The sequence below is a fragment of the Oncorhynchus clarkii genome, chromosome 2, assembly GCF_045791955.1.
Source record: "Oncorhynchus clarkii lewisi isolate Uvic-CL-2024 chromosome 2, UVic_Ocla_1.0, whole genome shotgun sequence".
NCBI classification, from domain to species: Eukaryota; Metazoa; Chordata; class Actinopteri; order Salmoniformes; family Salmonidae; genus Oncorhynchus; species Oncorhynchus clarkii.
Window position 1 is genome coordinate 69,018,076 of NC_092148.1, and position 25,842 is coordinate 69,043,917.

The following is a 25,842-nucleotide window of genomic DNA, read 5'->3' on the forward strand; positions in this document are numbered from 1 at the left end:
CGGTGCCTATCAATTATCTCCTGTTATAAATGGTTTTTACTGAAAGCATTTTGATGTCAAAGCAGATAAGATTGCTTTGAAACTGATTAATTTGTACATGACAAGGAAATACCAAGTTACACAGAGGTGCGTTCAGATCGCTTAAACTTTTGCAACGTTGCGAAACGGTGTGTACTGGACGACACGTTTCCCCAAAACGTATTGAACAGACTGACGTACGTTTGGTGGGTGTAGCTTGAAGTGGCCATGCTGACACGATTCCCCAACCCCTCCGGTCCTCACTATCTGGGCAAGTGGCAAAGTAATAACCCTGCATATTTCTCTAATTACATTTTAATCATGGCCTTAACCTTAAACACACTGCGCACCTAATGATTACCCCTAAATTAAAACAAAAACAAATGTTTGTTGTCGATATAGATCATGTTGACTACGCTGCGGCCACATTTTGTGGGAACCAACGATGTATATATAAACCCTGGATCGCTATTTTCTATGTATTGGGCAATGAGAGACTTTGAAGTCACTGGATCAGCTATATTGGTAGAACCAGTCCTTCATAGAAATGAATGGTATTCTACAGTATTTAAATTAAATATTGCAAGGACAGAATTACACGTATTTGTTGGTGTAGTGGGGACAGTAATATTAGAGCTTTCAAAAATGTATACTTTGAGAAAAATGTTTTTATATGTTTTATATGTTTAGGTCATCATGTGTAAGTATAATAAGGTGTCTGTAATATAAAATATGTGGCAGAAATGACAGGAAGCTATAGAAATGCATTCAAAGTATTTTTTTGAATGGCGGAAGTGCCAAGATCAGATGGAAGTGCAGTGGCTTCAAACCAGCGCTCCCGGGAAGTCTAGTGTATATAAACATAATTGATGGGAACCCATGCCCACGCCTTTACCCCCATGTCAACATTTTGATCCACCGATAGGGACTTGTCTCCAGGTTATGTGAAAATCCCACACCGACTTCCCGTTCCACTACAGTAGATTACTTTCGCGTCCTGCAGAAACGGATAGAGAGGAGATTCCAGAAAGGGCCTCCACACAGCAGACATGGGCTACATTACTCTGCCACGCCGCCTGTTCCTTTGGTGCATGGCTCTCATCTACATGGTCGCCTTCGTCTCCCTCTACCTGCAGATACCAGGTGATATATCTAGTTAGCTGTCCCATTTAGCTAGCTAGAATAGCTTTCTTGACAGTTATGAGTGTTATGGTATGCTAGCAGGGGTTAGCCAGCTAGCTAGCCTCCTATAGCATTGTACTTGACTTTGAAGTCAAAAACATATTTCAAGTTTCATTGCTTTTTTGCATTGGGAACGTGTTCCCCTGTAGCTAGCTATCAAGCTTGTTACTCTGTTGCTGTCTAGTTTAGCTAAGTATTTTTAGCCAGATAACGGTAGACACTAATTATATTTTATTACACTTAGCCCGACTTATTTCTGTCTCTAGACACGGGCCACATATCGTTAAGTAATTTTTAACTTTCCTGACCAAGGAACACTTAGTTTTATAATGAATATTCGATATTCTCAATAGTAGTTATTGAACCAAGCTTGCCATGACTATGAAAATGGTATATTCTGAATCAGGAGGATAAAAAAAAAAAGTGAAATCTGAAATCGTATTATGATCTTAATTAGCTCTTACACCAAGTGTTCCATTACTAAAATGATATATTCTGAATTGGAAGTGGATGGACAAAAATCCACATTTTTTTCTGAATCACTATGGATATTATATATTCTGAATCTGGGGCAGATGGACAAACATCTCCCCAAAACTGTATGTAATTAAATCATTGAGTGGAACACATTCTATTTCAGTGACAGCAATATGGGAAGGAAGGGGAGAGGTTGTTCTTAGATTTAAGGAGTAATGGTGTTAAAAAGCTTAAATTAACTGCTGATATAATCTTTAGGGGATGTAGTATTTATTTATTTTTTAGTATTAGTAGGATTTACACCTTCCCTGTCTCTGGTCCAAGCTTGAGTCAAATTGGTGGCGGTAAACCACCTTAAAGTTTGTTTCTAACCTTAATATAACATCCACAGAAGAGGAAGAATCCATTTTGCCTGTATCCCCCGGCGATTACACGCAGACCGCATGAGAGGAATGTACACTACGACAAGAGGCATAGACATTTCGTGAGGTAGCTCTACCAGCTTGAAAGTTGAAAGTATGCAGATTGAAAGCATAAACAAAACTGCTGACATTTCCCCCCAAAAATAAGCGGTGGATTTTCTCCATCCTCCCCTGATTCTGAATACATAATTTTCATAGTCATGGCACGCTTTCTGTAAGAGCTATTGAAGATTTAAATTCCAAATCTTATTATAAAAACAAAAAGTATGTCAACAACACTTCAAATTAGTGGATTCGTCTATTTTAGCCACACCCGTTGCTGGTAGGTGTGTAAAATCGAGCACACAGCCATTCAATCTCTATAGACAAACATTGGCAGTAGACTGTGGCACAGTCATAGAAGCTGCCCTGGTCAACAGTAAGTGCTGTTATTGTGGAGTGAAAACGTCTAGGAGCAACAACTGCTCAGCCGCGAAGTGGTAGGCCACACAAGCTCACAGAACGAGACCGACGAGTGCTGAAGCACGTAGCGTTTAAAAATGGTCTGTCTTCTGTTGCCACACTCGCTACCGAGTTTCAACTGCCCCTGGAAGTCACGTCAGCACGATAACTGTTTGACGGGAGCTTCATGAAATTGGTTTTCGTGGCCGAGCAGCCGCACACAAGTCTAAGATCACCATGCGCAATGGCAAGCATTGGCTAGAGTGGCGGAAAGCTCGCTGCCATTGCACTCTAGAGCAGTGGAAACACATTCTCTGGAGTGATGAATCACGCTTCACCACCTGGCAGTCGAATCTGGGATTGGCGGATGCCAGGAGAACGCTACCTATTGTGCCAACTGTAAAGTTTGATGGAGGACGAATATTGGTCTGAGGCTGTTTTTCATGGTTCGGGCTAGGCCTTTAGTAAAGGGAAATTTTAATGCACATTTTGGGGAATATTCGGAGGTGGAAACTTTCCATGGGAATTAACGGGAATATATGCAAATTAATTTTAATACCATTTAAATGTAGATGTTTTTTTGCTTTGGATATATTTACCATATCATATGGAGACATAATTGCAAATGATTAAATCCTTCCAATAGAGAGAGAGAAAAAACTATAAAAACAATTTAGTTACGAATGAAACTTTAATTAAATGAGTTGATGCTGCACATGGGATGATTTCACTGAACAACATAAGGGAATATTGAATGATCCATCGCATCTCCCAAAAACGTTTTCAACATACATCTGTAAAATGATAGTCTAGAAACTAAAGCTTTGGTTGTCTTCCTCTCATGTCTCCTCCCTGGACCACCTCAATGTCCACCTCTAGAACATCAGACTCTGAGACCTCATCTAGACTGTCACTTTCCAACCTTGTTGAGGATGGCTCGTTGTCAGGCTCAAAAAGCCTCAAATTTTCCCGGAGGGACACCAATTTTTCAACACCTGTATTGGTCAGCCTGTTGCGTGCTTTGGTGTGTGTGTTCCCAAACAAGGACCAGTTGCGCTCTGAGGCGGCTGATGTTGGTAGGATTTGGAGGATGATGGAGGCAACAGGGGAAAGAGCCTCAGTCCCTTCCACTAGGTGGCTGATGAGATATGTTGGCACGACTGCCATATTGCATCTCCATCCCAAAGCCCTTGCTTGGAAGTGTACTTCGCCAGACTGCCAAGAACCTTGCCCTCATCCAGGCCAAGGTGGCGAGACACGGTAGTGATGACACCATAGGCCTTGTTGATCTCTGTACCAGACAGGATGCTCTTGCCAGTGTACTTGGGGTCCCACATGTACGCTGTGGCGTGTATGGGCTTCAGGCAGAAGTCTTCATTCTTTTTGATGTATTTCAGAACTGCAGTTTCCTCGGCTTGGAGCAGCAGTGAAGTGGGCAGGGCACATCAGACAGGATGGCATTGTCTCCCTAAATCCATGCGATGGCTACTGCTTTAGGTTTCAAGCTGCTTACCTCTCTCTCCCAAAATAAATCACCAAGGAGGATCCTCTTGATGGGGATTTCCATATCGGCAGACTGTGATATGGCCATTTCTTGGAGAGACTCCTTCCCCTCCAGGAGACTGTCAAACATGATGACAACACAACACCAACGGGTGTGGCTGGGCAGCTTCAATGTGGTGCTCTTATTCTTCTCACTTTGCTTGGTGAGGTAGATTGCTGCTATAACTTGATGACCCTTCACATGCCTAACCATTTCCTTGGCTCTCTTGTAGAGTGTATCCATTGTTTTCAGTGGCATGATGTCCTTGAGGAGCAGATTCAATGCATGAGCAGCGCAGCCAATGGGTGTGATGTGAGGGTAGGGCTCCTCCACTCCACAGACCAAGCAGCCGTCATGGTCGCAGCATTGTCTGTCATAAGTGCAAATACCTTCCGTGATCCAAGTCATTGATGACTGCCTTCAGCTCATCTGCAATGTAGAGACCAGTGTGTCTGACCCTTGTCTGTGCTCTTGTAGAATACTGGTTGAGGGGTGGAGATGATGTAGTTAATTATCCCTTGCCCACGAACATTTGACCACCCATCAGAGATGATTGCAATACATTCTGCTTTCTCTATGATTTGCTTGACCGTCACTTGAACTCTGTTGAACTCTGCATCAAGCAAATGAGTAGATAAAGCATGTCTGGTTGGAGGGGTGTATGCTGGGTGAAGAACATTCAGAAATCTCTTCCAATACACATTGCCTGTGAGCATCAGAGGTGAACCAGTTGCATACACCGCTCGAGCAAGACATTCATCAGCATTTCTGACTACGTTCCTCCATTGAGTCAAAAACACTTCAGAATCCAGGAGGACCATGAGATGATGCTATCAATAAAGTGTCTGATTCAAGTAGAGGGACTTTTCTCAGAGGTTGCTTGTTGTGAGCGCTGAGGGAACTTCATGCATTTGGCCAGATTCTGCATCTTTGTTGCATTCTTCACATATGATTTGACACAGTATTTGCAAATGTACACAGCTTTTCCTTCTAATTAGCTGCAGTAAAATGTCTCCACACATTAGATAGTGCCCATGGCATTTTCCTGTAAAGATTAAAAATGAGTAAAGAAAAACAAATACAATTCCATGTACAGCTAAATAGTTAAGCAGTTTGATTAAACAACTCCTTTGTAATAAGTTTTTAAAAGAAACATATATGGAAACAGGTGAATGAACACTCCTCAGTTAGCAGGTTCAAGCAAGCTAAAACCCGCATGGTAGCAAAAACTAACTAAATTAACAAGTTAGAAATTATTTAAACACACATTTCTGTAGGCTACTATTTACTAGTTAACAAAAAATAATCTCATATAAAATATATTCACATTCTAGACAATTAAGTGCTTCCAACTTTGTGGCAACAGTTTGGTCAATGCCCTTTCCTTTTTCAGCATGACAATGCCCCCGTGCACAAAGCGAGGTCCATACAAAATTGGTTTGTCAAGATCGGTGTGTTTGATGGGGTTAAGCCTTGATCTCAACCCCATTGAACACCTTTGGGATGAATTGGAGCGCCGACTGCAAGTCAGGCCTGATCGCCCAACAGCAATGCCCGACCTCACTAATGCTTTTGTGGCTGAATTGAAGCAAGTCCCCGCAGCAATGTTACAATATCTAGTGGAAAGCCTTCCCAGAAGAGTGGGGGCTGTTATATCAGCAAAGGGCGGGGGGGGGGGGGGTGACGAGCAGATGTCCACATACTTTTGGCCATGTAGTGTACCATCTTCATTGTCATGGCATACTTGGTTCAATAGCTATTGAGGAGAGAGAACCGAATGTCCAATATAATAAAAATGTTATCTAGGTGTTCTGTTAGGCTAGTAGGGGTTTTCCTCCTATGGAACTACATCCTAAAGTTAACCTCCAGTACAAGTTACTACTTCTCCCTGTTGACAAGGTGTGTGTTTTCCAGGCCTGTATGGAAATGATGGCCTGTTACCAGCGCGGTGGCAACTGCGGTACAGTGGTAAGGCTCTCTGGGAGCAGCTCCTCTCCTCTCCCACCTTACTGTGGCTCGCACCACGTCTGGGTGAGTTCCTAAAGAACATTTTAGCAATGTATTGTGACTAACTGATTATTTGAATCATAAATCGAATAGACTCTTAACAGTGTAAACTGTATTCTAGGTCTTGACACCCAGACTGCCATGGAGCTGCTCTGCCTGCTGGGGGCAGCACTGAGCCTGGCTGCTACAGTACTGGAATCACTCAGAGACAGCTTGGTGTTTCTATTTCTCTGGATCGTGTACCTGTCAATGTACCAGGTCAGTTATACCACACACACATATACACACTGCTGTAGCGGGAGCCAGTATACAGTATGCCTGATCTCTGACTCTGCCTGAATTTCCAGGTGGGACAGGTCTTCCTCTACTTCCAGTGGTGAGTTGCGTGTGTGTTTGCCACACCCAGAGACTGAATGCCACCCTGAGGTTGCATGTTAAGTAACACCCCAGTACTGCTGTTAGTGTGTGTATGAGACTGAGTCGTCTTGGCAGTCAGCTGATGTGTATGTGTGATTGGTGCTCCTACTGCTGTGCAACTGCATCTGTCAGGTGCCAGATTATAAACACTATAACACATTGATAACAACATCACCATAGTAGCATCATGATGAAAACAGTACAACATTAGCCCTGTCTGGGCATGCTCAGTCTCTGGGTCCTAACACTCTCTCTACCTTCTCCCTCCCCTTTTCTTCCTTTCTCTGCGACTGCATCCAGGGACTCTCTTCTCCTGGAGACGGGGTTCCTCTGTGTGCTCATCGCCCCGGTGACGTCTTTGCGGGGGTGGCGAGCGGGCAGGGAGCACGACCCTGTGACCTTCTGGTTGGTCCGTTGGCTGCTGTTCAGACTGATGTTCGCCTCCGGAATCGTCAAACTCACCTCCCGCTGCCCTACCTGGTGGGGCCTCACAGGTAGCTGTGTGTGTGTGTTGCATAATTGCTCAGGCAGGTCACCAAACTCATCAGACATGTTACTGCCACTCAGACTGCTGTTTCTGAGCGTCTTTCTCTCCCCCTGATGTACCACAGAGACCCAGTGTATCACACAGTCTCTGGCCTGTAACGTGTATATCTCTCTCTAGCCCTAACATATCATTGAGGCCCAGTGTAGCTACACCCCTAGCCTGTTGATGTGTGCCTCTAACATGTGGTGGTGTGTGTCTCTAGCGCTGACATATCACTACGAGACCCAGTGTATCCCTACACCCTTGGCCTGGTTTGCCCACCAGCTGCCCGTCTGGTGGCATAAGCTGTCTGTGGTAGCCACCTTCGCCATTGAGATCGCTGCTCCATTCCTCTTCCTCAGCCCTCTACGACGACTTCGTCTCGGGGCCTTCTACATGCAGGTCAGATTAACTCTGTGTATGTTGTAGCATTTTGTCATCAACAGTTTGGGGACTTGGTCTGTCTCCCCCCTCTGGCGGTTAGGTGAAGTGCAGTGTTTTCTGTCACCCCTGTGGTATTTAGGTGGTACTGCAGGTGCTGATCATCCTGTCTGGAAACTATAACTTCTTCAACCTCCTGACTCTGACGATGTGTCTGTCTCTGCTGGATGACGAGCATATATACTTCTGGCTACGCAAGAAATACACTCCTAACCCTAACCAAGGTACATACACTCTGGCACATACACACTGTGTAGGTAACTTGCATTGAGGACAGTCAGTCAGTTTTACTGGAGGCATGATGTGACATGTACTCCCTGGTTCTGTCTCTGCTCCAATCAGGTTCCTCGTTGTGGTGGGCAGGGTTTGTGGTGGAGATCGCAGGCTGGGCTCTAATTGGCTTCGGAACGGTCACATGGTTTGACCTGCAGATCAACTGGGACAAGTGGACTGTCTCCTCCAGGACAGGTGTGTGTGCGTGTCAGTTATCAGCTGTAGTAGATAATCATTGTTTTGACTGTTATTGCTGGTTATCTCCTCAGTGTTTACCTTCCACCAGTTTAACCAGTTCCTGAAGACTGTCACCTTCCCCTCGGTCTGGCTGGGAGTACTGTCTCTCACCTGGGAACTAGTCTCTTCCATGTTCAGGTAACACACACACACCTCTCTGGGAAAGTGGTCTGTTCTGTGTGTTGTGTTGGTGTGTGTAGAGTGTTTCTTCAGGAGGCTTTGGGATACTGCTGTGTGTGTATTTACATGTGTGTCTGTGTTCTGTAGGTGTGCGTGTGTGGAAGGGTTCTTCAAGAGGTTTTTGGGTACAGTCCAGTGGACAGTGTTTGGTGCTGCTGCTGTCTCTATGTTTGCCATCAGTCTGGTGAGTAGAACACTCTAGAACAGTGGTTCCCAACCCTTTTTGTTTACTGTACCAACTGAATTTAGCTCTGCCTGGAGTATCCCTGAAGTACCCCATCTCGTGAGTCTTCTGAAGTACTCCCTATGAATAGGCCAAGTACCCCCAGGGTTCCTAGTACCCTGGTTGGGATCCACTGATCTAGAATAATGGTACCTGCTCTCAGGTAAGGCATGTCATACTTTGTGTGTTCCAGCATGTTCTTGTTCACCTTTATAGAGTATGACAGTAATGCCAGTGTGTGGCCGGGGGTGCGTCAGGGTTATGATGCGGTCAGTCGTTACCAGCTGGTCAACTCCTACGGCCTGTGTGTGTGTTTGTTTGTCCAGGTCCCATTCACCTTCATAGAGTATGACAGTAACGCCAGTGTGTGGCCGGGGGTGCGTCGGGGTTATGATGCGGTCAGTCGTTACCAGCTGGTCAACTCCTACGGCCTGTTCAGACGCATGACTGGGGTGGGGGGCCGGCCCGAGGTGGTCATCGAGGGTTCCATGGATAAAGTCACCTGGACGGTAGGGGTGTGTGTGAGAGAGGTGTATATGGAGAGGTGTTTTTTTGCCCATTTTGTAATGTTTCTGTAATCTGTTTTAAAGCTGAAGTTAACCAAGGCTATTATTTTTTTTCATCCAACTTTTAATTGTCTCCATTGTCCTACCCTCTCTCCTCCCCCTCTAGGAGATAGAATTTATGTATAAGCCAGGGAACCTCAGTGCCCCTCCCTCGGTCATCACCCCTCATCAACCACGGCTGGACTGGCAGATGTGGTTTGCAGCCCTGGGAACACATACGCACTCTCCCTGGTTCACCAGCCTAATATACAGACTGCTGCAGGGCAAGACGGACGGTAGGGTGTACACACTTCTTCTTTTTGAGGTTAATGGCAGTGCATTACTGCCAATGCAGCCACATTAACACAAACTGTATTGTATTTACTGTATTGTAAAATATCTTAACGTTTGCCCCTCTCTCTCTCTCTCTCTCTCTCCAGTGATTGAGCTCATCCAGTCAGATGTGTCTCAGTACCCGTTCCACCAGCAGCCTCCCACATACCTCAGAGCTCACCGCTACAAATACTGGTTCACTAAAACACTAGCTGATGGGTTAGTACATACTCTCTCTCACACACATACACACAGAGAACCGATGGGTGATGAGGTAGTTGATTCATGTTGCGCAGCAATAATCTGAATGTCGACATCTTTGAGGAAATGCAGAAATCATCAGTTAACGTGCGAGTCAATGTCACAGCTGACATATTTTATTGTGTGTGTTGTAGGTCGTATCCTCAGCGCTGGTGGAGGAGGGTGTACATAGAGGAGTTCTATCCCACAGTGTATCTGGGCGACACCTTCCTGGAGAGCATGCTTAGCCAGCATGGACTCAAGGTACAGTGCATTTGGAAAGTATTCAGACCCCTTTACTTTTTCCACATTTTGTTACGTTACAGCTAGTGATGCACCGATATTACATTTTTGGCCAATAACGATATCTGATATTTTCCTTGCCAAAAAAACTATACCGATATTTCAAATTTAAGCGGCCTTTTAAGCATTTTAGTACAGTTAAATAGTTTAAACACACTGACCACAAGGTTATTTTGTTGACATTTACGTATGTCCCCATTACCAGCAAAAATCTAAACTGATTTCTTTCAATTACTTGCTGTGCTGTTTTGTTAATTTGTTCAGTCTCAACCAGAATTTCATCATACATGTCAAGCAGTGAAGTTAAAGCTCTGTCTGTTCATCTGTGGCATTTTCCTCGGTTTGCACTGTCACTGTGTCCGTTTCCATCTTGTCCAGCCATGTCTGTAACATTTAACATAAACCCTGTTTCTTGTCTGCATTGAAGTAGCGGTCCTAGTACCTAGCATTGAGCATGGTGTCGACACAGTAGAGGTTCAGAGAGAACGCCATCGAATCGCTTGTTCACAGACTAGTAGAGTACTTTTCCAAGTTAACCCGACGGGCTGTGTTGACATTTTTGTTGAGCAGGCGTTTCAATGCCATGACAGGGTATCACGTCTGCTGCAGACACAGTTGAGCTTATATCTCGAGTCAGTTGTTCGAATGGAGCCAGGAGTGTTCATGTTTCAAACATGTTCTCAAATGCCATTGAAATGGCAGCAGCGGTATGAGAACCAGCACATTCTTGAGCATGAAATACGGCTTTCCTCAGTAGGACATCCTCGTAGACCCTCTGTGCTGTCAAACTCTGCATGCTCATGGGGCTGACATCACTGGTCCAAATGTCAGTCGTGAAGCAAGTGGCTCATGGGTGTGTTTCAACAATACTGTGTAACTCTGGTAGGGCAACATCTGAAAAATAGCACCTACTTGGTAGTGTGTACCGGTGCTTGACCAGTCGGCGAAAGCCAACATCATCCACAACAGAGAACAAACAGTTGATTGTCAAGGGCAATGAATTCCATTATCTTGCCGATAATGGATTTTGCCTTTGAGTTGTCTCGCTGAAATGTTCCTACTCTTTCAATTGACTGATGGACTTGTTGACTGCTTTGATCCACACAGCAGACATTTTGGTCTAGATTAGGAATGAAAGTGTTGCACGTGTAGCAGATTGTAGTGTTGCATATCATCTACCTACGTTATATAGGTATGTAGGTCATCTGCCTACGTTATATAGGTATGTAGGTCATCTGCCTACGTTATATAGGTATGTAGGTCATCTACCTACGTTATATAGGTATGTAGGTCATCTACCTATGTTATATAGGTATGTAGGTCATCTGCCTACGTTATATAGGTATGTAGGTCATCTGCCTACGTTATATAGGTATGTACCTCATCTACCTACGTTATATAGGTATGTACCTCATCTACCTACGTTATATTGGTATGTACCTCATCTACCTACGTTATATTGGTGTGTACCTCATCTACCTACGTTATATAGGTATGTAGGTCATGTACCTACGTTATATAGGTATGTAGGTCATGTACCTACGTTATATAGGCATGTACCTCATCTACCTACGTTATATAGGTATGTACCTCATCTACCTACGTTATATAGGTATGTAGGTCAGCTTTGACATCAGTTTTGCACATCGGCGTTAAACTAGACATCGGGCCGATGCCGGCATTTTTAGCTAATATCGGCCGATTCCGATATGTTTACCCAATCTATTGTGCATCCCTAGTTACGGGGATAAAAAAAAAATGATTTTTTTTTTGCACATTTTATTAAAAAAAAAAATAATATCACATTTTACATAAGTATTCAGAGCCTTTACTCAGTACTTTCTTGAAGGTCTCTCCAGAAATGTTAGATTGTGTTCAAGTCTGGGCTCTGGCTGAGCCACTCAAGGACGTTCAGAGACTTGTCCTGAAGCCACTCCTGCATTGGCTTGGCTATGTGCTTAGGGTCATTGTCCTGTTGGAAGGTGAACCTTCGCCCCAGTCTGAGGTCCTGAGCACTCCGGAGTGCTCTTCATCAAGGATCTCTCTGTACTTTGCTCCGTTCATCTTTCCCTTGATACTGACTAGTCTCCCATTCCCTTTCCCTGAAAACATCCCCACAGCATGATGCTGCCACCACCATACTTCACCGTAGGGATGATGCCAGGTTTCCTTCAGATGTGACGCTTAGCATTCAGGCCAAAGAGTTCAATCTTGGTTTCATCAGACCAGAGAATCTTGTGGCATGCTCCAAGCAGACTGTCATGTGCCTTTACTGCGGAGTGGCTTCCGTCTGGCAACTTTACCATAAAGGCCTGATTGGTGGAGTGCTGCAGAGATGGTTGTCCTTCTGGAAGGTTCTCCCATCTTTGTCAGTGACCATCAGGTTCTTGGTTACCTCCCTGACCAAGGCTCTTCTCCCCCGATTGCTCAGTTTGGTCGGGTGGCCAGCTCTAGTGAGAGTCTTGGTACTTACAAACTTCTTCCATTTAAGAATGATGGAGGCCACTGTGTTCTTCAATGCTGCAGAAATGTTTTGGTACCCTTGCCCAGATTTGTCCCTACACAATCCTGTCTCGGAGCTCTACGGACAATTCCTTTGACCTCATGGCTTGGTTTTTGCTCTGACATGCACTGTCAACTGTGGGACATTTTATATAGACAGTTCTGTACCTTTTCAAATTATCCAGTCAATTGAATTCTCCACCTGTGGACTCCAATCAAGTTGTAGAAACATCTCAAGTGTGATCAATGGAAACAGGAGGCACCGGAGCACATTTTTAAAAATCTCATAGCGAAGCGTCTGAACACTTATGTAAATAAGTTTAAGTTTTTATTCTTTAAAAACCGGTTTTCACTTTATTATGGGGTATTGTGTGTAGATTGAGGATTTTTATTTAATCCATTTTAGGATAAACATAACAGCATGTGCAAAAAGTCAATACTTTACGAATGCACTAACGATTTACCTGTAGTTCTCAGCAAGCACTAAGTGTGTGAGTCCTGTATGTCCTTGTGTCTGACCCGTGTGTGTAGGATAAGTCCCTCCCTCGGCGTGTGTCTGAGGCAGCTGTGCCCCAGGTGGTGAAGTGGGTGCGCTCTCAGGTGAGGGGTGTGTCTGCACCCCTGCTGCTCTGGAGCCTCCTCTTCTGCAGTGTCACCCTCTGTCTGCTCCGGGGATTGCAGCTGGAAATTACACTCAAGACCAAACCTACTGCAGCCAAGGCTGAACCAAAACCCACAGCTCCACCCCACCACCCTGATGCTAAGGAGGCCAATTCCAACGACAAATATGGTCTAGGACAAAGACAGGAGGAGGATCGGGAGGAGGTTGATACAGAAGAGGATGAGCGAAGGGGGGAAGACGAGGAGAGTGAAAGAGAAGAGAACGATGTAAGAGATGAACTGGAAGAAGAAGAGGACGGAGAAGAAGAGGGGAGTGTTGACTGACTGTCTCAAGAAATAACAAGTTTCTCCTGACCCCTAAACACGGGATTTGGTAGCCCTCCCTTCCACTAACAGTCTCGGTGTCCAAGTGCTCAAGAGAAAGATGCCTGTCTTGACTACTTGTCTGCCTTTCGCCAACAATAACCTTCTAACCAAAGAATTTTGTTGATGCTTTATTCTACATTTGACAATCACTTTATTTGAAATGAATAGACAGTTTTCCAATTATCTGTAGTATTATTCCAATCAAGAGAAAATAACTTTTTTTTGTCAGTTTCCTTGTCATTGTACATGTTTACGTGTGTGTGTGTGTGTGTTAAAGGGTGTTTGGTTTGCCACTGTGGTCCTTTGCTTAGCTGCCAGATATAATGTACTGAATCACCAATTCTGCACTTTCCTGCCAAGCGTCTTTCCACGTTTGAAAAAACATCACATCCATGAATGGAAAATGTTAATGTTTTTGTATCATTTATAATAAAGATAGGAAATGTATCCATTTGGTTCTTCATTATTAACCATATGAAATGTAATCAGCATTCTAAGCAACAAACAACACTTTTAGGATGTTCTGTCATTAGAATATAATGTAGTTGACTTACAGATGACAACAACATGGTAAAGGCTATCCAGGTCTGTTGAAGATAAAGCTAATAGTGTTACCCATATCTGAGGAGATGCCTTGGTGTTGCTGCTGGATATGATCTATATGAAGGTGTGAGAGAGGGTGGGAAAGAAATTAATTGTGATAGTTAATTGATTTATGAAACATTTGAGGTGGGGGTAGGTGTGTGTGGCTGCCCCATCTGTCTGTCACCACTTCAGTACCCCAGGACAGTACTTGTCGATGAGAGACTGGTAGTATGGCTTCAACTTCTCTATGTCAGGCAGCTCAGTGGTCTTGGTGTAGAGGTCAAACTTACTGTAGGGGTCAAATGTTTGAGGTCAAACTGACTGCAGAGAGGGTCGAGAAAATATATTTCAGCGTGTGTGTGTTGAGACGTACTTGAACTCGCGAACCCAGGGAATCATGCGCATGTCCTTGTCATCACAGAGGTGCATGTAGTCTCCATGGGAGTGCCAGGGGTAGAAGGAATGGAATCGGATCATATACAGACCCTAGAGAGGGAGAGCAGAGGAGTGAAGACTTGAGTGAGCAGCAGTCTTAAACTAGAGCAGCAGTCTTAAACTAGAACCACTGAGTTTTTGTAAACCTGTATTCTCTTTGCTAATGTAGAACCATTGACCCCAATTCTCACCTCTTCTGGGATGGTGCACTTGTTGAACTTCATGACCCTGTAGAGATACTCTGGAACAAACAACACAGACAGCAGTTCAGTAGTGTTACTGTGCAGGCCCATGTGCCTTACAGTGGTGACTGTGTGTATGTTTCTGTGTGTACTCACCATCATGGCCCCAGGACATGAGCACATTGTCCAGCCCACAGTTTGGCTTATAGATCCCACACTCAGAACTAGAGTGGGAGAGGTGATGAGGTGAAGAAGAGGTTATCATCTAAATTAAGTATATAAGATGGCACATTAACTTTCTGTATATACGTGTCTGCTAAATGGCATAATGTAAACACTTTTCCAGGCTGGCTTGTAGCCGGCATGTTGTGCAGTGAATGATGGGGTTTGATAAGACTTTTTTATTAGATTGGTAAAAAGAGAAGTGTAACAGTACTTGTAAGCAGGGTTTTTGTCATCGGGGTTGTCCACAAAGGTACTGCCTCGAAACACAATGCCATTCTGGAACCTGCACCCCACTGGGAATGTGTCCCCCACTACAGCCCACTGCAGGACAGGAACACAGTGCAGTTAGCCTAGCGTTGCCTAACATTACAAGCCATTTTACCACTGCTGTTAGCGTAGCCTAGCATCACAACCTGTATCAGGGTAACATCGAGAGGCATTCACCTGGGGTTCCCCTGACAGAGCCATGATCTTCCCAATGTCATGGATCAGCCCCACCAACTGGAACCAGTCTGGAGAGGGACGAGAGATAAGGATAGGAGTTGTGAACCATGTGTGCATGCGTACTTGTGTGTGTGTGCGTGTGTTTGCCTTTGTGGGGGTGTTCCCTGCGGATGCCCTCAGCGGTCTGAAAGGCGTGGTATGAGTTGGGGAAGTCGACATCAGGGTCGGACTCATCAACAAGCTGGTCCAGCGATATGACGGCTTCCATCACCTCCATCTGGGCATGCCCACAACCTGACCACTCAGAGTGCTGCAGAGGAGAGGAGGAGTGGGGAAGGTTAATGAGTGGTATGTTCATGTTATCTGCAACATTAGACAATATTACATAACATCTTAAATGTTAACAGTCACAGTTACACTCCTTGTTAAACATTACAGGTTGGTGTAGCCTGCTCTCCTGACACACACAGTTTGCATTTGCGCTGAACCTGTCTTGACAGACTCACCTTCTGCTTGACAAAGTCCAGGGTCTGGTTGGTGTGCATCAGCTTGTATGTGTTATACACACGATCAATCAGACTCCCGCTCTGTTACATACACACATTACAGATGTATTGTGATTACCAGCCTTAAAACAGTAATATTATGTTGCAACCAAGGTAAATAATCATACTAATTTGCTGACCTCAAAATTCCTGTATTCTGTCTTGTCCTTGTCTTTCTGCTCCAGGTCTAAGATGGGACGGTATGCCAGAGATGGGTCTGGACCCTGAAACAGACAGAGGGACAGACAAACAAAGTCAAGTACGCATCTTAACATGACGAATGTGATAGAAAACACCATACGTTTCAAATAGAGATATTAGACCTACAAAATTTTAACCTGTAGCAGTAGATCACACAAAATATTATTTGATTATCAGATGCATGATAACACCAAGTTAAACTTACGATAGACAGACACATTTGCCTCAACAATCCTGCAGAAACAGGCATTGTGTGGGTTATATTAAGTATATTATATTAATGTTGTAGACCTTGATGTATTTTTCGTAAGGGAAATCAAGTTTGAAATGTCAGTGTAAATAAAAAACTTCAGAAGCCTTTTTAAACCTTTACATTTCCTGCATTACAGGAAAGTTTTCCTGCAACAGGCTGATCAAGTGAAGATCCTACATCTGTAATAGCTAAATATATTTTTTCTACTTTTCTACAGTCATACGTACAATATTGACGACCCTCATGGTGAGGTCAGTCCGTCAGTCCATTCGGTTATGAGTAAGTATGGGTCTGCTGGCTCCTCTAAAGTGCAACCCCAGACCCTGTCCTGTATATACCCCTCTGGTTTAACACTTATGTCATACACCCTCACAGCATACAGGTAGTGATAGTTTAACTCCGCCCCCACTGAGATAACGACTAACGGGGTTCATCTGGCTGGACTACTCTGTGTGTACGTGTGTGTGAGCGTGTTTGTTTTCCTTGAGAGAACAGTGAGTCCTTAACTATGATCAACGGGTATCTGGTTTGGGCTGGTCTTGAGAGTTGTGTTTGTGTGCGTATTTGTCTCCGTTATTTACCATAATTCTTTTAACCTTTTATTTAACTAGGCAAGTCAGTTAAGAACAAATTCTTATTTACAATGACTGCGTACCCCGGACGATGCTGGGACAATTGTGCGCCGCCCTATGGGACTGCCAATCACGGCCGTTTGTGATACAGCCTGGCATGGAATCAAACAAGGGTCTGTAGTGATGCCCCTAGCACTGAGGTGCAGTGCCTTAGACCGCTGCACCCTGTTGAGTGATGGAATGTCTGTCTTTTTTCCAACAGAACAAACAACAAAACAAACAGAATAAAAACATACATTTTTGATCCTTGAAAAAGAGGAATGGAGAGAGAACCAGAGGTGAAGGTCATGCGAAGAGACAGTGAATGCCTGCTTGAACTGTATTACCCCAGGTAACGTGAGGTTACCAAATTAAGCCTTTTTTACATTGTGTTGGGAAGCTACTCTGAAAATATTATTTACGAATCTACTAATTACTTCACACTTGGAAGAAATTAAGCTATACTAAATCTACCCTTAAGATAATAAAATTGTATTGGTCACATATACATGGTTAGCAGATGTTAATGCGAGTGTAGTGAAATGCTTGTGCTTCTAGTTTTGATAGTGCTGTAATATCTAACAAGTAATCTAACAATAACACAACAACTACCTAGTACACGCAAATCTAAAGGGATGGAATAAGAATATGTATGTACAGTTAAATATATGGATGATCGATGGCCGAGCGACATAGGCAAAATGCAATAGATGGTATAAGTTACAATATATACATATGAGATGAGTAATATATGTAAACATTGTTAGTGGCATTATTTAAAGTGACTAGTGATCCATTTATTAAAGTGGCCAATGATTTGAGTCCGTGTGTAGGCAGTAGCCTCTGAGTTAGTGATTACTGTTTAACAGTCTGATGGCCTTGAGATAGAAGCTGTTTTTCAGTCTCTCGGTTGCAGCTTTGATGCACCTGTACTGACCTCGCCTTCTGGATGATAGCGGGGTGAACAGGCAGTGGCTCGGGTGGTTGTGCCTGATGATCTTTTTGGCCTTCCTGTGACATCGGGTGGTGTAGGTGTCCTGGAGGGCAGGTAGTTTGCCCCCCGGTGATGCGTTGTGCAGACCTCACTACCCTCTGGAGAGCCTTGCGGTTGAGGGCATAATCTTTTTTGTTGTTGTAATTTTTGCTCTTCCCAAAATTACAACCAACTAATTGCAGCATTACCATAAAAATGGAAGAAGCAAGTATAACGGGGAAAACGTATAAGGAACTTGTATGTCGGCCCTGTATTAAAGAACATACATGGTTAAAGAAAAGTGTGATAAATAAGAACATATACCAATTTCATTTAAGGACCAAAAAACTGACAGCTGTGCCATATAAATTGCAAAATAGTTGGGAAGAGATTTTTGATGTACCCATTCCATGGCACATGGTTTATGAATTGATACGCAAAACTTCTAATTTTTCAATTTAAATTAATATACATAATTCTTGCAACTAATAGAATGTTATATACACTGCTCAAAAAAATAAAGGGAACAGTAAAATAACACATCCTAGATCTGAATGAATGAAATATTCTTATTAAATACTTTTCTCTTTGTGCTGACAACAAAATCACACAAAAATGATCAATGGAAATCAAATTTATCAACCCATGGAGGTCTGGATGTGGAGTCACACTCAAAATTAAAGTGGATAACCACACTACAGGCTGATCCAACTTTGATGTAATGTCCTTAAAACAAGTCAAAATGAGGCTCAGTAGTGTGTGTGTGGCCTCCACGTGCCTGTATGACCTCCCTACAACGCCTGGGCATGCTCCTGATGAGGTGGCGGATGGTCTCCTGAGGGATCTCCCAGACCTGGACTAAAGCATCCGCCAACTCCTGGACAGTCTGTGGTGGATGGAGTGAGACATGATGTCCCAGATGTGCTCAATTGGATTCAGGTCTGGGGAACGGGCGGGCCAGTCCATAGCATCAATGCCTTCCTCTTGCAGGAACTGCTGACACACTCCGGCCACATGAGGTTGGCTTGCATTAGGAGGAACCCTGGGCCAACCACATCAGCATATGGTCTAACAAGGGGTCTGAGAATCTCATTGCGGTACCTAATGGCAGTCAGGCTACCTCTGGCGAGCACATGGAGGGCTGTGCAGCCCCCCAAAGAAATGCAGACCCACACCATGACTGACCCACCGCCAAACCGGTCATGCTGGAGGATGTTGCACGCAGCAGAACATTCTCCATGGTGTCTCCAGACTGTCATGTCTGTCACATGTGCTCAGTGTGAACCTGCTTTCATCTGTGGAGAGCACCGGGCGCCAGTGGCGAATTTGCCAATCTTGGTGTTCTCTGGCAAATGCCAAACGTCCTGCACGGTGTTGGGCTGTAAGCACAACCCCCACCTGTGGACGTCGGGCCCTCATACCACCCACATGGAGTCTGTTTCTGACCGTTTGAGCAGACACATGCACATTTGTGGCCTGCTGGAGGTCATTTTGCAGGGCTCTGGCAGTGCTCCTCCTTGCACAAAGGCGGAGGTAGCGGTCCTGCTGCTGGGTTGTTGACCTCCTACGGCCTCCTTCACGTCTCCTGATGTACTGGCCTGTCTCCTGGTAGCGCCTCCATGCTCTGGACACTACGCTGACAGACACAGCAAACCTTCTTGCCACATCTCGCATTGATGTGCCATCCTGGATGAGCTGCACTACCTGAGCCACTTGTGTGGGTTGTAGACTCATTGTATATATACAGTGGGGAGAACAAGTATTTGATACACTGCCGATTTTGCAGGTTTTCCTACTTACAAAGCATGTAGAGGTCTGTAATTTGTATCATAGATAGGTACACTTCAACTGTGAGAGACGGAAACTAATCCAGAAAATCACATTGTATGATTTTTAAGTAATTAATTTGCATTTTATTGCATGACATAAGTATTTGATACATTAGAAAAGCAGAACCTAATATTTGGTATAGAAACCTTTGTTTGCAATTACAGAGATCATACGTTTCCTGTAGTTCTTGACCAGGTTTGCACACACTGCAGCAGGGATTTTGCTCCAAACACGGCGAGTGGAGTTTAGACCAAAAAGCTCTATTTTTGTCTCATCAGACCACATGACCTTCTCCCATTCCTCCTCTGGATCATCCAGATGGTCATTGGCAAACTTCAGACAGGCCTGGACATGCGCTGGCTTGAGCAGGGGGACCTTGCGTGATTTTAATCCATGACAGCGTAGTGTGTTACGAATGGTTTTCTTTGAGACTGTGGTCCCAGCTCTCTTCAGGTCATTGACCAGGTCTTGCCGTGTTGTTCTGGGCTGATCCCTCACCTTCCTCATGATCATTGATGCCCCACGAGGTGAGATCTTGCATGGAGCCCCAGACCGAGGTTGATTGACCGTCATCTTGAACTTCTTCCATTTTCTAATAATTGTGCCAACAGTTGTTGCCTTCTCACCAAGCTGCTTGCCTATTGTCCTGTAGCCCATCCCAGCCTTGTGCAGGTCTACAATTTTATCCCTGATGTCCTTACACAGCTCTCTGTTCTTGGCCATTGTGGAGAGGTTGGAGTCTGTTTGATTGAGTGTGTGGACAGGTGTCTTTTATACAGGTAACGAGTTCAAACAGGTGCAGTTAATACAGGTAATGAGTGGAGAACAGGAGGCCTTCTTAAAGAAAAACTAACAGGTCTGTGAGAGCCGAAATTCTTACTGGTTGGTAGGTGATCAAATACTTATGTCATGCAATAAAATGCAAATTAATTACTTAAAAATCATACAATGTGATTTTCTGGATTTTTGTTTTAGATTCCGTCTCTCACAGTTGAAGTCTACCTATGATTTAAAAACAATTAGACCTCTACATGCTTTGTAAGTAGGAAACACTGCCGATTTTGCAGGTTATCAAATACTTGTTCTCCCCACTGTATATGGGGATACAATCTTTTCCAGCTCTGCAGATTATGCTGTGAGGAGGCAGAGTCATTAGATCATTTATTTTGGTATTGTCCATATGTAGCTCGTTTTTGGTCACAGGTCCAGGAATGGCTGAAGAATTGCAACATTTGCCTAGAACTAACGCTGCAGATAGCAATACTGGGTGATTTGAAAAGCCATAATCAATCAATAATATAATAATTATTTTAGCAAAAATGTTTATTTTTAATTTACAATCTGTAGAAGCTATGAGAATAGAAAGGTTCAGTACTTTTGTGAAGCATCACAGCACAGTTGAAAATATATGGCAAATAGACATCCAAAATGGAGGATGTTGAGAGATCAATGGGAGGGGTTGAATGGAGCTGAAGGGTGGGACTAATAACAAGATAACCAATACGGGGTCTGTAAAATGTATACAGGTTCAGAAATGTTGTGAAATAGCCGTTACAAATATAAATCAAACTGGATGGACATCCGAAATAGAGGAAGGACTAAAAACAAACAAAATATTACTATTGTAAAATAGATTGTGTATGTAAAATGTGTATAAGATGTATAAACTGAAGGTAGAAGCCTAAGTGTTATTGTTTATTAGTTTACTCCAATTGAGGGATGGGTGGTAGGGTTTGCAGGGAACAATAAAGGTAAATTCAAAAAAAAAAAAGTATGTACATCTATATAGATATGTGTGTATATATATGGATATATATATTTACAAGAAAAAAATATTTGGGGTTCAATATGATGCTGACAATTCTTTCCGCAATATTACGCTGATCCACCCCTTTAAAAAAATTCAAATATTCAGGTTGAGGAGGCACTGTGCCACCTTCTTCACCATACTGTCTGAGTGGACCATTTCAGTTTGTCTGTGATGTGTATGCCAAGGAACTTAAAACTTTCCATCTTATCCACTACTGCCCAGTTTATGTGGATAGGGGGGTGCCCCCTCTGTTGTTTCCTGAAGTCCACGATCATCTCCTTTGTTTTGTTGACATTGAGTGTTAGGTTATTTTCCTGACACCACACTCCAAGTGCCCTCACCTCCTCTCTGTAGGCTGTCTTGTCGTTGTTGGTAATCAAGCCCACTACTGTTGTGTTATCTGCAAACTTGATGATTGAGTTGGAGGGGTGCATGGCCACGCAATCATGGGTGAACAGGTAGTACAGCAGAGGGCTGAGAACGCACCCTGCAATCGCCATCACACTGCCCTGTCCTATCTGGACAAGAGGAATACCTATGTAAGAATGCTGTTCATTGACTAAAGCTCAGCATTCAACACCATAGTACCCTTCAAGCTCATCATTAAGCTTGAGGCCCTGGGTCTGAACTCGGCCCTGGACTTCCTGAAGGGCTGCCGTCAGGTGGTGAAGATAGGAAACAACATCTCCACTTCGCTGATCCTCAACACTGGGGCCTCACAAGGGTGCGTGCTCCTCCTGTACTCCCTTGTGAGGCCCCAGTGTTGAGGATCAGCGAAGTGGAGATGTTGTTTCCTATCTTCACCACCTGACGGCGGCCCATCAGGAAGTCCAGGACCGAGTTGAGACCCAGATCCTCAAGCTTAATGACTGGGATAGGGAGCGATTGAATTGGTCCGTAAACACAACGCATGCTCTGAGGACATGGTTAGGGATGCCATCTGGGCCAGCAGCCCTACGAGGGTTAACACGTTTAATTGTCTTACTCACGTCGGATACGGAGAAGGAGAGGAGGGGCCAGCAGTCCTTGGTAGTGGTCTGCGTCGGTGGCACTGTATTATCCTCAAAGCGGGCAAAGAAGATGTTTAGTTTGTCTGGAAGCAAAACGTTGGTGTCCGTGATGTGGCTGGTTTTCTTTTTGTAGTCAGTAATTGCCTGTAGACCCTGCCACATACGTCTCATGTCTGAGCCGTTGAATTGCGACTCCACTTTGTCCCTGTACCGACATTTAGCTTGTTTGATTGCCTTACGGAGGGAATAACTACACTGTTTATATTCAGCCATATTCCTAGTCATCGTTCCATGGTTAAATGCGGTGGTTCGCGCTTTCAGTTTGCGCGAATGCCACTATCTTTACACGATTTCTGGTTAGGGTAGGTTTTAATAGTCACAGTGGGTACAACAACTCCACTGCACTTCCTTATAAACTCACTCACAGAGTCAGCGTATAAATTAATGTTATTCTCTGAGGCTGCCTGGAATATTTCCTAGTCCCTGTGATCAAAACAATCTTGAAGGATGGATTCCGATTGGTCAGACACGCATTGAATGGTTCTAGTCACGGGTACATCCTGTTTGTTTCTGCCTGTAGGAAGGCAGGAGCAAAATGGAGTCATGGTCAGATTTGCCGAAGGGAGGGCGGGAGGAGGGCCCTTGTATGCATTGTGGAATTTAGAGTAGCAGTGGACAAGTGAATTGCCCACGTGAGTGCTGCAATAGATATATTGATAGAATTTAGGTAGCCTTGTTCTCAGATTTGCTTGGTTAAAATTCCCAGCTACAATAAATGCACCCTCAGGATATATATATATATATATATATATATATATATATGGTTTCCAGTTTACATAGAGTCCAGTGAAGTTCCTTGAGGGCCGTCGTGGTATCTGCTTGAGGGGGGGGGGGTATACACAGCTGTGACGATAACTGACGAGAATTCTCTTTGGCGATAATATGGTTGTCATTTGATTGTAAGTAATTCTAGGTCAGTTGAACAGAAGAACTTGAGTTCCTGTATGTTGTTATGATTACACCATGAGTAGTTAATCATGAGGCATACACCCCTGGGCTGCCGCCTTCCCACAGAGATGTTTATTTATGTCGGCGCGATTCATGGAGATACCCGGTGGCTGTACCGACTCCGACAACGTATCCCGATAGAGCCAAGTTTCCGTGAAACAGAGAATGTTACCATCTCTGATGTCTCTCTGGAAGGCAACCCTTGCCCTAATTTCGTCCACCTTGTTGTCTAGAGACTGGACATTGACAAGTAATGTACTCGGAAGCGGTGGGTGGTGTACACGCCTTCGAAGTCTGACCAGGAGGCCGCTCCGTCTACCTCTTCTGCGGCGACGTTGTTTTGGGTCGGCCTCTGGAATTAGATCCAATGTCCTGGATGGTGGTTCGAACAAAGGATCCACTTCAGGAAAGTCGTATTCCTGGTTGTAATGTTGGTAAGTTGACGTCTTATATCCAAAAGTTCTTACATATTACTGTATGTAGTAACACTTAAGATTTTCTGGGCTGACAATGTAAGAAATAATACAAACATTTTTTTTTTACAGATAGTTTACTTAACTAAAGTTACTTTGAAAAGTAGTTCACTACATCCAAACTACTGTCGTGACTGTCCTGTGAGGATCCAGGTGGATCAGATCAGCTTTGCAGTGGATGACTTCGGCCAAACCCTCTCTCACCAACAGAGGGGGGAGGAGGGAGCTGGTGGGGGGTTGACAGTTCACACCCTGTTGTAAATCAAGGATTAGACCTTTCAGCGATCTCCCTCTCCAAATTCACACAGGAATGTGCCTTTGTTTCACAGACATTTTCTCGCTGAAACTCTAACACGTTCTAAAGCGAATAATGGAACAACATTTCTAACATAGTATCTGGGAATGGGCAGAGATGACCTAAAATAACTCTGTCATTTGGGTTGTTATTTTGTGATGTCATTAAAATTTTTATAAAGGAAATACACTAACTTGAAGAGTATATACACTATATGTGTAAAGTGTCCATCCTCTACATTGTGTATGAAATATGACAAATTATGAAAATGTTTTTGTTAAGAGAGGGATGTGATCTGACAAAACTATAAGTGGAAATTGTTTCTATAACTTTGTACAAGTTACTGCCCCCTTGAGTGAGGTCAGAGAGCGTGTCAGCCTTACGAACTGCCCCTTTTGAAGAACTGTATAAAATTAAGCGTTAAGAATTACATATTAGACCAGAGAGAGCTGCAGCTCATGTCTAAAGTGGTTTGAACACTGAAATCCCAACACAAGGTAGAGACAATGACATCACCTCTTCGGACAATCACGGGTACAGCTGATTAGCTATCCTTAGTCAAGTATCTAGAAAAGCTCATTTAAGTGGGACCATTCTACTACTCTTTTTAAACTATCGTATTCTACTACTCTCATCACTCAAATGGGAACCAAAGAGGCAGCGTCAGGAGCGAATGGAAGGGAAATCAACTCTATAGTTCTGTTCAGGACTACACGACGAACAAAGACATTTACATGTAAATACATTCATGATTTCTTACTCCAAACGGGCTGCGGTTCGTGTGCAAAGTAGATGATTACTGTGAGAGTAGTTTCTAAATGTACAGAATTATTATGTCTCTGTCCCTCTCTGCCCCTCCCCCCCTCTATCTCTTTTGTAGCAAGCTGCCATATTGTGTCAGTCTGCTAGAGACCTTTTTCATGTGCATTAAGTGTGTATGTTTATCCTGTGTTAACATTTAGTTAGCTAGTAAATAAATCATTAAACCAATTTGTGTAGTGCTGAATCATAAGTAGGGCTGGGGTTTTTGCAGACGCAGGAGGTTATGACCATTCAGAATTATATGATACGAGGTTTGATTAATGAGTTGACTGATTATGGATGTAATTGGTAAAGACCTTTAGAGTTTAATTCGGGAGATGGTAACTCTTTAAAGAACTGGCATGGCACATGGCATGGAGCGCCTTGACAAAATCGTCAAAAACTTCCACACATTTGACCCCAATCCACGGAAGCCAAATGACACTGAAACATTCTTAGCAGACATAGAGTTGGATAGGTACCCGAATGCTACAGGTACAGACAGACTTTACCTGTTGAAGCAAACGTTGAATAGACACGTGGCAAGGTTAATCCGTTAACAACAGCAACATGTTCAAAACTACTACGCAAAACTTGCCACGTCTTTGAAAATAGAATTCAGTGGTTCTGCGGCACGCAAACACGACATCTCGCTGGCTAACACTGTCAAACAAGCTCGTAATGAACACCCACAAGCATACTATCATAGGCTTCATTCAGCTTACTTTGGCCTACTCACTAAAACAGGAATGGAAGAGCTATTACCATTGAAACAAATGTTTCTGTCGAACATATATCCCCACTTCAATAACTACTTGGGCCTTACAGCCCACGTTGGTTTGCCAATCTCAGAATTCAGAGAGC

General features: G+C 43.8%; 2 protein-coding genes and 1 long non-coding RNA gene across 4 annotated transcripts; 2 read left to right on the plus strand and 1 right to left on the minus strand.

The window, feature by feature from the left end:
* Positions 1–226: 226 nt before the first annotated feature.
* Positions 227–13,744, plus strand: LOC139372829 (lipase maturation factor 2a). Of its 2 annotated transcripts, none has more exons than XM_071112656.1 (16): positions 227–301; positions 944–1,161; positions 5,998–6,114; positions 6,212–6,348; positions 6,438–6,466; positions 6,808–7,001; positions 7,257–7,435; positions 7,557–7,698; positions 7,817–7,942; positions 8,017–8,122; positions 8,252–8,348; positions 8,714–8,896; positions 9,060–9,228; positions 9,373–9,484; positions 9,661–9,769; positions 12,842–13,744. In XM_071112656.1, the coding sequence occupies exons 2-16, from the start codon at positions 1,068–1,070 to the stop codon at positions 13,253–13,255; spliced, it is 2,208 nt and encodes a 735-aa protein (XP_070968757.1). In that variant the 5' UTR covers positions 227–301; positions 944–1,067; the 3' UTR covers positions 13,256–13,744. The 2 variants fall into 2 exon arrangements, with proteins under 2 accessions (XP_070968757.1, XP_070968765.1); XM_071112664.1 differs by having other exon boundaries at positions 272–301; positions 999–1,161.
* Positions 13,707–16,530, minus strand: LOC139372840 (myo-inositol oxygenase). The gene is made up of 10 exons (XM_071112676.1): positions 16,395–16,530; positions 15,854–15,937; positions 15,675–15,755; positions 15,316–15,478; positions 15,169–15,236; positions 14,936–15,045; positions 14,656–14,723; positions 14,509–14,558; positions 14,256–14,368; positions 13,707–14,171 (listed from the first exon to the last, which is right to left on the minus strand). The coding sequence occupies exons 1-10, from the start codon at positions 16,410–16,412 to the stop codon at positions 14,063–14,065; spliced, it is 864 nt and encodes a 287-aa protein (XP_070968777.1). The 5' UTR covers positions 16,413–16,530; the 3' UTR covers positions 13,707–14,062.
* Positions 16,531–16,627: 97 nt separating this feature from the next.
* LOC139372848 (uncharacterized) lies at positions 16,628–25,167 on the plus strand. The gene is made up of 3 exons (XR_011627484.1): positions 16,628–17,130; positions 23,643–23,843; positions 23,955–25,167. It is a non-coding gene; the product is annotated as an uncharacterized lncRNA (long non-coding RNA).
* Positions 25,168–25,842: the final 675 nt, after the last annotated feature.